The 12,695-nt window shown below is 37.8% G+C and overlaps 2 protein-coding genes across 4 annotated transcripts; one reads left to right on the top strand and one right to left on the bottom strand.

Moving 5' to 3' along the window:
• Positions 1-4,481: 4,481 nt before the first annotated feature.
• LOC148854029 (protein translation factor SUI1 homolog 1-like) lies at positions 4,482-5,852 on the top strand. Of its 3 annotated transcripts, none has more exons than XM_088982328.1 (5): positions 4,482-4,565; positions 4,871-4,990; positions 5,129-5,331; positions 5,435-5,488; positions 5,583-5,852. In XM_088982328.1, exons 2-5 carry the CDS (start codon positions 4,954-4,956, stop codon positions 5,625-5,627), a joined length of 339 nt encoding a protein of 112 aa, XP_088838454.1. In that variant the 5' UTR covers positions 4,482-4,565; positions 4,871-4,953; the 3' UTR covers positions 5,628-5,852. The 3 variants fall into 3 exon arrangements, with proteins under 3 accessions (XP_088838454.1, XP_088838455.1, XP_088838456.1); XM_088982329.1 differs by having other exon boundaries at positions 4,482-4,628; XM_088982330.1 differs by having other exon boundaries at positions 4,488-4,611.
• Positions 5,853-11,184: 5,332 nt separating this feature from the next.
• Positions 11,185-12,192, bottom strand: LOC148854028 (uncharacterized). Its single transcript, XM_088984822.1, has one exon. It carries the CDS (start codon positions 12,190-12,192, stop codon positions 11,185-11,187), a length of 1,008 nt encoding a protein of 335 aa, XP_088840948.1.
• Positions 12,193-12,695: the final 503 nt, after the last annotated feature.

The raw sequence follows: 12,695 nt of genomic DNA, 5'->3' as shown, positions 1-12,695 counted from the left end.
TCAAATAACTCACAAGTTGGCTTGGCTCACTTACACCCCTACATGAGAGAAAGAAATCTCTACCCAACGAAACAATCATAAATTTTCCTTTGACCACCCATTATGAAAAAGTATGAAAAAGACAGAAAATTTATACAAGGTTTGTAAAGGTTTTCCTTGGATTTTCCTTCAAACCAAACATAGCCTAAACAAAATTGTCATGGGTATAGAATAAGCCCTTTCCAAGTAATTTTCAATCTAAATATTGAGGTCTTAAAATGATAGTATAATGTAACAAAACTATAGGTAAAATGTCTATATTTAAAATTGACTTTTAGAAAGGAAGATTAGCCAAAGGTACCACCTGTTCCAAAGATTTTTAGGCTCAATCTGGGAAGAGTATAAATACAAATATGGGCAATCCAAAAACATGTTTAACAATACAAAATACAAGATTTTGCACTTCACATGTTTATATTTGCAGTTTAGTCTCCATTTGGAAGGATTACAAATACAAATACGTAGAGTGCAAAACTTTTTATTTTGTATGAAATTATACTGTGCATATTTATATTTGTACACCTTAGTTTGGAAAATGTACAAATACATACAATTACATACAAAATAACACAAAATACAAGATTTTGCAAATGTACAAATTTGCACTCTCAAACTTGTTTTTGTACTCCTTCCAAACTGAACCTTAGGTTGTGTTTAGTTGCAATGCAAATGCAAATATGTACACTACATATTTACCCATTTTTTGGTTCATGAATGCAAACATGGTTCACATTTAAAACCGTTTTTACATTCACCCTATTTGTTTGAAATCGGTGCAAAGGTGTGGGCCCATCATTAACTGCTCCAACTATATTATGCTCCAATGCTTCAACTTTGGTCAAAAGGTTAATTATCAAATGAATACAAATTTGTATCCAAAAAATTGGTACGATAGTGCTCTCTTTTTAGAGTACAAAAGTGTCTACGTTGATAATCATTACTTTTTTTACGTTTCAAACAAATGCTCACAAACGTGAACCGGGGTGCATAAATACTCGGTTCGGCATTTGTGTCACAAACAAACGCAACCTTAGGCTTAATTTGGAAGAAATATGAATACAAACATGTAGAGTGCAAAACCTTGTATTTTGTATGTAGTTGTATTGTACATATTTGTATTTGTATTATTTCCAAACTGAGCCTTAGAAATTTCTTATACAAAGGTTTTGCATTAAACATATTTGTACGGTCCGACCGTTCGAGCCGAATGGCCAGTCCGTTCTGACAAAAAAATAAAAAAAAATTAAAAAATTGAAAAACAGTCAAAACCGTTTGAATGATTAACCAGCCAGTTCAGCGATTTGCTGACCAAAATCAACGGTTTTAGAGGAAATGCGGTTTTAGGGGAAAACGGGTGACCAGTTCCCGATTTTTCTGGTCCGACTATTCGGCCCAATCCGGTTTTGAAAACTATGGTATTTGCACTCTTCCAAACTAAGCCTTGAAGTTGGGAAAGACACAAAAGCTGACTATTAGTATTTGGTAAAGATATCCCATCTTTATCTTTTATCTTTGAGTATTTGAGTTTGAAGTTTATGACCCATTTTTCAAACTTAATTTCAAGCTTTCATTCACAAAAAAAAGGGATGACCTTCTAGAAATAAACATTACATATTTACATTTTCCGAAGAGAAAAGCCCTCAAAAGGGTTTGAACAGGATCCAGTATGGGGACAATTTGTTGGCACCTGTAGGGCGGTACCATTGGTTATGCAGCCCATAACACAGCCTTCAAGTGCAACCAATTTGGACCCAATTCATTCATTCAAGGCTCAAACAATTAGGCATATTTTAATAATTTATTAACGAAAGAAAACATATAATTAAATAAATTTGTTGTAATATCAGGAAAAATGCCACCAAGTTTATCAAGCCATATTTGGTCAATAATAACAACATGATGGCTGTTTTTGAATTGGTGGTAAAACACGCAACCGATATAATAATGCTAACAAACCAAACATAAATAGTAGGATAAGACATAAACGTGGGGAATCATACAAATTCATGAAGATATTTTAATAGAAAATTGAAAAATTATGTACAATTAACTCCAAATCTCATGTGCATTAAGCCTTTTCTTTCCACAAGGTGATGATGCTAGTATTCAGTCATCAAATTTTTTTTTTTTTTATCCAAGAAGTGATGGAAAAAAATGCTTCTGTCATGTATCTGGGTTCCATCAGGCTGGGCCCTACCAGTATTTGGATCTACAACCCATAACAACCTAATGGCAAGCCAACTCCGATCAACATGATTTGGGATGACTCCCCAGTCTCTATCATCTAAGTTCCACATATTAAAATGCTTCTCACCGAGAAAGAATTAGTTGAATTAAATAATTATTTTTCTTTCTTTATATCGGTTGTGAGACCAATTATTTTACTCCACTTCAGCGCGATCGTGGGCCATATGTAATTTTATGGCCGATGTAGGACATAATGATTGGTCCTACGGCCCATAAAACAGATAAGCCCCTAAATCTGGTGACTGCGGGATTGAATCCTAGGTCTCGACTACAATCAGTTAGAAAATTTACCGAATTTGGATTAATTGGTTGGGATTGATGTCTTAGACAATTTGACCGAATTCAATCATGACGCATTATACTTGGAATTATGTATCTTGTACATTTTATATTGTAGATGGTTTATTGTAGAACATTAGATGTTTGTATTTCATTTTTATATGTAATATGTGTTTCTCATGTATATTATATAGTTATGAATGTTTAATGTTTTGATAGATTTGGTAGGTAGGGTTCCAATCCAAACCAAGTACCCATCCTGCTCAACCAAGTCACCAGACTGGATTAGATTAGGGTTAGGATCGAGGTTTTAAGACACTGAGGTGGGTTAGGGTTGACCTCAACCAGCCAACTTGGCCCAAGTTGCAACCCCACTTCCAGTGGACATCTTAGTGGTGTTTATGTGCTTTAAGTTTGGAAAATAAGGATCTGTTTGGTTTAATTTAATTTTCTCGAAAGAATCATAATTTCAACTGTCAAAAAATGGTTAATTTTTCTACGCTAAAATTTTCAGCTCCAAGTAATTTTCATATATCCAAATTTAAAAATGATTCTTAATTGGATGCATGACATACAGATCTTAATTAGAGAATCTTCACTGGATGCCCTTAAATTTATAATTACCTGGTTTTTTTGATAATCGATTTGGCAAATTGAAACCTTTCATATTGATTTTTTTTTTATTTCCATTTTTTTTCAAGGCATCTTTCATATTGAAGTTGATATTTTAACGGAAAAGTATGAACAAGTTTAATGTAGATTTCTGATTCTCATTACAAAGTTATAAACATTCAGAAAGTTCAAAAATCACATTCTATGCACCCATACCCGTCCATGAATTGGCATTAATTCCAACCTGGCACTTAACCCAAATATACTTTGAGCCTATAAATTCTGACACTAGGGTTATCAGTCATTCTCCCATATTTTAAATGGGCCAAAATTCTTATGAACAGGTGCTAGAAAATTCTGATCCTTTCCCAGATATCACATCAACGTCCCACACAGAGTGTTCCACATGCACATCTCAATGTGCATTTGAAACATCTCCAGTATTTGTCATTGAGAGATGTTCTTAATAAACACTTGGGATGTGCTGTGAGAGTAAGGTGCCGATGTGAACTCATTATCCATGTTTGGCCAAATGTCCCAATCCACCTCGTGCCTATTCCTTTAAAGATGTTCTTAATACACTGTAGGATGTGATTATGAGGTTGGTGTGAAAAATGCTTTGTGAAGAATAGATTCCAATCCATTCCTAATTTTCGAGGATGGGATCTGATCCTCACACAGGGGTGCCTTCAGACACATCCACTATGCATTGAAAATATCTCCTGTGAATAATAACTTATAAGTATGGAAAATGTTTTCAATGCGTGATAGGATATGTATGTGAGATCGGTATGAGACGCCTTATGTGAGGAGCAAATACGATCATCAAGTAAAATGAATTAGGGGTTGGTGTGAGTAGTAGATCCGGACGTTTTCGGAATAGGCATTTTAATGGACCCGCTTCTGTTTTTTGATAAGCCCATGGCTCGACCACATAGGGCCATAGGGGGTGTCCGTGGCTCTGCCCTCTTCCAAAGACCGAAGTCCGAATCCTAACTCCCTACGTTCAGTTGTTCTCAGTTCTCACTTGTATACTTTCTTAAGGCTCAGTTTGTATTTTGTATATTATATATTTATATTATACATATTTCATATTTGACCAAACTGAGCCTTAAGAAAATAAAGAAGTGAGAACAACTGAACAAGAATCGAGAATCAAGATCCCTCAATCCCCGGCGAAGGCCGGATTCGATCCCAAGTCAGCTGGCAACTTTCGAGCGGGACCCATCACCCACTTATGGCTCATGATAGGAACGTGTGCAAATGTGCACTCGACTTAAAAGGGCTGTCCCTCTCTCTCCCTCGTCCCCTCCTTCAATCGTTCCCATCCATCCCTCCATTCTCTCAATTCTTCGCAGAGACTTTCCTGCTTCTCTAGATTTGTTGCAGTACGCTTTCCTTCCCTCCTTGTTCAGAGTCGTTGCAGAGAACAGAGTTTCTTTCTTTTCTCAGTAACTTTAGTTTTTTCGTCGATGTTTGATTCTTGGGGTCATTTGAGTTCAGTTCAGCTCAGCTCAGAATTCTTCGGGTCAGTGTCAGGGGTGGGCGAAGGATTCCCAGTTCACGGGGGAGGGGGTGGGGTGGTCGTAAATACATTTGGGAAACTAATAACACAATTCTGGGGTGGACTGAACTCTAAAAAGGCCTTGAATTTCCATGGCAAAGTCAAACTGAAATGACTGTTTTTTCTCAGGTTTTGGGCATATAACGAAAGGGAAACTCCTTTTTTTTTTTATTCTCTTGTCAAGGGTCAAGACTTCAAACACCAAAGGGTTCATGTCTGAACTTGACGTCCAGATTCCTACTGCTTTCGGTACGTTTGCTTCGTTTTCTCTCTCTTTTTTAGGACGTTAATGATGAAATTGGCCTGAACGTTTTTCCCTAATAACCAGAAATAATGAAAGATACATTTACGTTCCTTTGGGATTCTGTGTTCACTTTCTGTGGGCAGATCCTTTTGCTGAGGCAAATGCTGAGGACTCCGGTCCTGGACCAAAGGAGTATGTGCATGTGCCCATACAGCAACGGAATGGTAGGAAGAGCCTGACGACCGTGCAGGGGTTGAAGAAGGAATTCAGTTATACAAAAATCTTGAAGGATCTAAAGGAGTTCTGTTGCAATGGTACTGTTGTCCAGGACCCCGAGCTGGGCCAGGTACATACACCATATCACTATTTTCCTTGGTGTCCTATGTGCTTTGATGTACCTCATATATGTTGTTACTTATTAGACATGAATGTGTGTTTTGATGGTGCAGGTTGTTCAGCTACGGGACGATCAGCGGAAGAATGTGTCCACTTTCCTTGTTCAGGTACAGAATTTTCTAATCTTGGTGGTTAACTGGTTTCATCTTTCATGTTCTGTTTAGGTATAGCTTTTTAGTTATGCATTTTCCATTTTTTCAGGCTGGCATTGTGAAGAAGGAGAACATTAAAATTCATGGTTTTTGAGGTAATCTCATATTGTATTTGCACGTGGAACAAGAATAATTGATAAGACTGGATTTCCAGATATGGTTTATTGGATGAATGTGGAAATCTCGGTTTGTTTATCTATTTTCATGTTTGGTGTCAATGTAAGAGGGTCTATTTTGATGGTTTGTTTTCTGGTGGAGATGGATGAAGTCAAACTTTTATTAAGAAGCGTGGTTGTGATAGCCTCCTTTCTTGATTTCATTATTTTCTTTCTGGTACTTACTACTACTGCTACAACAACAACAACAATAACTACTACTACTACTACTACTAAATAGCTTTGCTGATTCTTATACATATCTCTGTCTTACTATCAATGCCTCTAATTCAAGGCTTTGAGTAATGAAGGGCCCTCTTACATTTTATAAAACATGTTATTCAAGCAGCTGTTGTCTGAAAGGGCAATTTATTATCATGTTCATTAACATGAACTTCTTAGACTTAGTCATGGGATGTTCTAGCCCTTCAGTTTTGATTTACTTGTATCCACAAAAGAGAACCGAAAGGTTGAGTTGCACATTAGTATATGCGAACTTGTGTGTTTTCTTGTCCTGAAGACAAACTAGTTGCTTTGTGGTCTACCTTAACTATGACCTTGTATGCCCTTCACTTCTTAGCAATTTGCATTCCATTGCAGAGGTTCCATAGTATGTTTTTCTAATGAGATTCCAACAATGCAAAATAATGTATATGAATTTGTAGATCTTCAGGTCCTGGAGACAAACTAATTGCTCTGAGTTCTACCTAATCAACGACCTTATAGATCCTCGGTTCCTGGAAATTTGCATTCCATTACACAGATTCCATATTATGGTATCTTGAGTAGAACTTATCTTCACATGATGCACTTCTTTCCAACAAAACAGGGGTGTCCTTGTGGGTCTCATAAGTACAAGTAATACCTTATTTGCTTCCTATTTGCTTTTTTTTTGCTGATGTGAGCGATGTGGTGGGAAAAGGTATAATTTGGTAGAACTGTAACAAAGCTCTGATGCTACACTACATCAGTGTTCAGTGTTTCTCTGATAGAACTGGTCCCTGGAGGCATGGTTGAAGTAGGTTTTCCATCAGAGATTTATGCTTAAGATTTAAAAGTCCAAGAAGAATATGGATATGGAGCTTGGAGAGAACAGTGGCAAGGGGTTGCCTGCACTAAAATTTAAGCAACATAGTAATGGGAATTATAAAAGCTGAATTGGATGGTGGTGTTGCTCCAGAAAAAAAGGGTAGACATTTGGTATAGGGAAGTAGTATGGAATGGAGAAGTTTGTATATAGCTTGGTTTTGGGAAAGGGTAAGAGATCTGGTCAAGTGGGATATGGCAAAGGATTGGCCAATGCTATTGTCTCCTTGATGTACGAGCTATTGTGCAGGATTTGACCTCATTCCCAATCAGGGTTAACTATCACTGTTCCTCAAGAACCAGGTTCCTTGGAAATTGGAGTTTAGTACAAGGGTGAGAGTATCTTGGTTTAATGAGGGACTATTGGGCATTGGTGGTCTTATTAGAGTTGAGTTGTCTTATGATCAAGTTGAGGTGGTAAATTCCCAATGGATCCAGGCATTATAAGGTGCACATATGATGGTCAGATGGTCCTTGGTGCTTGGTTTACATCAGAGAAGCTAAAATCTTAGCTCTTCTGGAGTGGACATTTCATTCAAATGGAATCACTATTTTTATCAGTTCCAAGATCTGCTATTTCAGTGTATGGCAGTCTCACTAGAGACAGAGAGGGGAAGTTGAGCTCTCTCTCTCCATTTCCAAATGGGAAGAAACTAGAAGCGCGACTGATTACCCGAATCTTATCTGGCTGATAGGAAGGTTGCCAGATTTTACGGTATATGGATAAGAGGATTTAGCATCCATGGTTGCATAATTAGTCCATAAATTTGCAGAAACTGAGGGTGAACTGTATGTCCAATAAATGGCATCATATGAACAGAATTTTACTTGGGGAAATAGATTGCATTCCCTTCCAAGGGAAGGCGAAATTAACACAAATTTCACAAAAGAATTACTTTCAGATTTTCCTTTTTCAATACTGAAGTATTGTTTCTGTTAGGAGGGTTTAGCTTTTATTGGTTTTACTACATTCTAGGTTTTGTTGTAATATGCTTTAGGGGCTGAGTCAATGATAGGGAGATACATTTTAGGGCTCGAGTGAAGTCAATAGGCACTTTTAAAACCTCAGGTTCTTCCTTATGGTTTGATTAATAAGATAATCAATTGGGCCGCCAAGTTTCAGTGTTACTTTTTTGGATGGTTCTGATATTCATCTCTGCGTTGGGTGGTGCAGATTTCCATCAACCTTGAATACGTATCAGTTTCCACAAGTAAACCTTGACTACGCCACTTATAGGTCCCATGTGTAAGGAATATTGGCATGTTCACTCTTAATTGGTCACATCGCATGGATCACTTCACACACACACACACACACCAGTGTTTGCACCAGATCCTCCTTTGTACATGGTGACATTGGAAGTAGTAGAATAATTTGGCAAGTTGGATTTCCATGGTAGTATTACTGAATGCCTATCTTTACTATGTAATGCTCATACTTGTTTTAGCCACACGTCCAAAAAGGCAAAACTTTACTCCATTAGAAACTTTGCTACTTAGAGTGGTGCGGTAACGCTGGTTGTGGTAGTTTCTTTGAAGGGCAAAGGAAGGCTGGGAGCAAGGGTAGGTTAGGAGTTTCTATTGATAGAGTCGTGTGTTTGTTATGATTCATGCCTCATTTTATAAGGAGAGATCCCAAGGTCTTGAAAGGAATGACCCAAAAGAATTTGATTCCCATTTGGAAAGGGGATTTTTTATTCGGTGTTAGTTGTCAAGGGAACACTGCTAAGGATTCGCCACGTGTCTTAAGAGATCTCTCCAAGATGAAATTTCCTTTCATTTGAGTTACTTCTTTTTGTGGGTCTCTTATGTTGATGTGGCGCGATGATGTCAGTACTAGTTTAACTTGTCTTACTTAATCCTACTGGGTGTCCCATCACGAGTGATACTGGCTGGTCATTGTATTTTTGTTCATCGCCAATTTGCAATGGCTTTGAGCTCATCGCAGGCTTGCGATGTTTTTAAGCTCAAGGTAGGTCTGTAGTGACCTCGAATTCATCATAGGTATGTTGTGGCTTTGAGCTCATCGCAGGTTTGTGTTGGCTTTGAGCAAATCCGGGGCGGCTTTAAGTTCATCACAAGTTCGTGCCGAGTTGAGAACTCGTTGTGGGTGTCTCTATAGCATTGGTTTAGTACCTTCGTTGCCATTTTAGTCATGGTGAACATGTACCTACATCTACATTTCTCTCTAGGAGAATTTATGAAAAAAACAGAAAGAGTAAGAGTGATTTGCTTTTAACCTTATCATTAGAGATTGTTCCATCCATGTTGCCTACACTTGTTCATCATTTAGTATGACTGCAACCGCCTGAGCTTTGGATAGGGTTATTGTTGTTTTGATTGCATTGAACATCATGTACCATTCTTCTTAGGGGTGTCAACGGTATTCAAAAATCCGATTTTGAATGTGATATTCGACGTAATCGAATTGAATTCGGATAATTCGAATATCTAATCAGTCAAATTCGACATAATCGAATTGAATTGAATTCGGATAATTTGGATAATCCGATTTTGATTGCATTGGATAGGGCACGTTGTAAAACCTAGTCAGCAACTCAGCATAGCATGGACCCCATCTACCTTGTAAAATGTCATGGCCAATTTGGCATATAAAGCAAAAAAGAACAGCATTTGGCTGAAATATCTTGAAAGGTGGTTCAGAAAATCAGATTAGATACAGTGTTTTCTTTGGATGCAGAAGCATCAGAATTCATTAAGAGGATTCAGAAACATCAGAATTCATTAAGAACAGAAGAAAATTGTTGGGGTCTCTTAAATGCCACTATGGTTTTAATTGATGTATACAGCTTTGAACAGAAGTAGGCCATGTGATTCATACGACATACCCATTAAGTACCTGAGATTTTTTTTTTTTTTTTTTTTCACTTTAATACCTCATTTTCTCTAAAGTACACCACTAGAGAAAAGGAAAGGGGGAAGAAAGAAATTTCTTGCCTACAAGAGTTAGCATATCCATGTCAAGTTGGATAAACATGATACATTACTTTTCACTACCACCATCACCACCACCAAATCAAGGGCATACCAATGAGATGTTCACAAGATATTCCTTTTTACTAAAGAAAATTATACTGACAAGTTTTATGATAACCATCTAATATGTCATAAATTAAATTGAAGGTATGAAGTTTTAGTTAAGAAAATAAAATAACAACAAAAAAAGTTATGGAGTAGTTACAGCTAACCATCTATGACGAGAATGAGAAAATAACAGGGGCCAAGTAGATATCGAACTTATTTACTCATTTTGGGAAAATGAGTGCTTGTTTTGATAAGTTTCCCAAACTAACACCAAAGATTAAAATGAAAACTCAAGAAGTGAATAAGGAAAGAATCAACAAATTTCTGAAAAATATAAATATGAATCTTTATTTCTTTCATTTTCATTCAGGTGGTTGCAGGGGGGAACAGAATGGATCACTATTTTTTTTGGAGTTTCAATTACCTATAGGGTGAAGCTAGTGGAGCCAAGGGCCAGTGACTAGTTTGTATGATTTATCATTACCCTCATCAACTTGGTAGGAGACCTCTATCTATGCAGCATGTCATTACCAATGGGAGAGAGCCCTCAACTGCTTTTTTTTTTTTTGATAAGTAGAACCCTCGACTCCTTTGGTACTGCAACATAGATGTTAAATCGGTCTACTGACAGTTTTGGAGTAGTTTTACAAACACTACAGCCAAGAATGTTTATGAAGAAAACCCAGACAGTACCAATATAAGCCATAAAAATGGAGTAAAGAGAGAAACATTTCCAATAATCTGAGGGGCATCCGCAACATCTACAACTGCTCCCTGGCAATTGTACTCTAAAAATTTAAAATTCAATGATAAAACCAATATCCAAAATAAAACTTCCAATATCTTAATAAGTTTGGGTCTGAGTCACGTCTAAATAGCTTCCTATTTGTATTGACCAAACTAATTATATAGTAGACATGGAATATCAACCACCCAACGAAATTACAAAGTATTAACCTAAAAAACCTATACATATTTGTCTTAATTTTAGATTGGATTAAGCTGCATCTCATTGACTAAAAAAAAGTTGCATCCTTTCCTATTTCTTCTGAACACCCAATTCTATGCTCATTTTGTTTCTCTATCCTTTTCATTTTAAACAAACAGTTGATTATCTGAGAATTTAAGAAACTAACAACATTGTATCTTTAGCCACTTAAATTGAGATGTATCAAAACAAGCACCAAACTCAGATCAATGAAATGGTTTGTTGTATTCGTTTTATCACACGGAAATATTTGTATAGATGGGAACTAAGAAAACAGAACTTGGAACTTCAATTGGTTTATACAAAGCAAACTTTTCTAAAGCAGACATGACAAAAATATTTGGAACCTCTTTGCAAATAAATGCAGGTAGGTTACCTCATTTATGAGAATCAATGCTATTGACCCCTGGTTCAGAAACACCAACAACAGACTTCTGTTTCACCACACTCTCCTTGGTTTCATCACCATTATTATCATCGTCATCAGAATTTAATGTAAACTGCAAGTTCTGTAATTCTGCACCGAGCCGCCTGTAATTCGTGTAATTACTGCCAGTGCCCCCGTACTTCTGGCCGATAACTGAGTATACGCCCACAACCAAAACCACAAGAAAAGCAAGATGGCAGTTGAATTGAATCGTTGCGATTGCTCTACCTCTATGATACTCGGAATGCCCTTTGCACTTCACTGTATAATTCCCTCTGCTCTTTTCATGTAGAGAACACCCGTGAGCAATCAAATTGGTGTAGAAGGAGAAACCCATCTGAACAAACCATGTTCCCTGAAGAATCAAACCAACCCCACGAGCTAATCTTGGGAAATTGGATTTGGACGAAACCAATTCGAGAACGGTGGAGAAAATACAAACCGCAATTGGAACAAGCAAAAGATCGAAGTAACGGTTCTCAATTCCAGATGGGTCTTTGCTCTGAAGGTAAAAGAGAAGGAATTCTTGCCCGAACGCGAAAAGAGCAATTAAACCGAGGATTGAAGAAGGCAAGGGTATCAAATCAGTGAAACTGACCAACAGACCGGCAACCGAGTAGAGAAGAAACAGAGAAGCAAGTATTGTAATCTCTAATTGGAGAGAGACACCGACTCGATCGTTGGTCCGAAGAGCATCGAATAAGGAGAATAGGGAGTTGAGGAAGAAGAAGAAAGAGAGAACAGAAACAACAATGAAGCTAACAGAGGAGGACGACGGATTCGTTCTTCTTCGGGTTGCTCTTGTTGTTGTTGATGATGCTGCTGCTGCAGGCATGGCTTGGTCCGGAGGAGAAAGAAGAGAGAAGGGGTTTAAGTGTGCATGGAAAGAGACAAGAGCCTCCCAGGCGCCTATAAGCATGAACCCACCTCCTGCTAAGCAGTAGCTGAAGAATCCCATTCTCTATTTTTTGGTCGCTCTATGTATTACAATATCGCAACGGAAGTGATCAGAGGAAGATTTGAAATGGGGGTTTATTCTTCGATGGTCTGCTCCTAGTTCAACCAATTCACAGCGAACGTCGTAGCAGCAGATCTGATCTTCTTGCCAAGAGGCAAGAGCACTTGACGCCAAACTAACTCATTGGCATAAGATAAGAGCTCTCGACTGTCTGATCTGTTTGAGATGGGGTTTGGTGTTTATGTTGATGGGCTCCACTGACAGTACCCGAAGGTGGGTACAATAAGGGAAGAGTTTCTGCCTTTCAGGCGTTTCAGTGTGTTTGGACCTGCCACCTACAATACAGCTTCCAACATAATCACACTAGTGTTTAATTTGCATCAGCGATCCAAAGAGAATGCTCCACGCGTGCCCCACAACCCATTCCAGTTGTGTATCGGGAATATCTCATACGACAAGTATGAGAGATGTTGTTGATGCACGCTGAGATGTAAATGTGGGAT

Source organism: Nelumbo lutea, chromosome 4 (assembly GCF_056320005.1).
Source record: "Nelumbo lutea isolate HS-2025 chromosome 4, American lotus-T2T, whole genome shotgun sequence".
NCBI classification, from domain to species: domain Eukaryota; kingdom Viridiplantae; phylum Streptophyta; class Magnoliopsida; order Proteales; family Nelumbonaceae; genus Nelumbo; species Nelumbo lutea.
The sequence above is the reverse complement of the archived record's forward strand: the minus strand, read 5'-3'. Positions and strand labels throughout refer to the sequence as shown.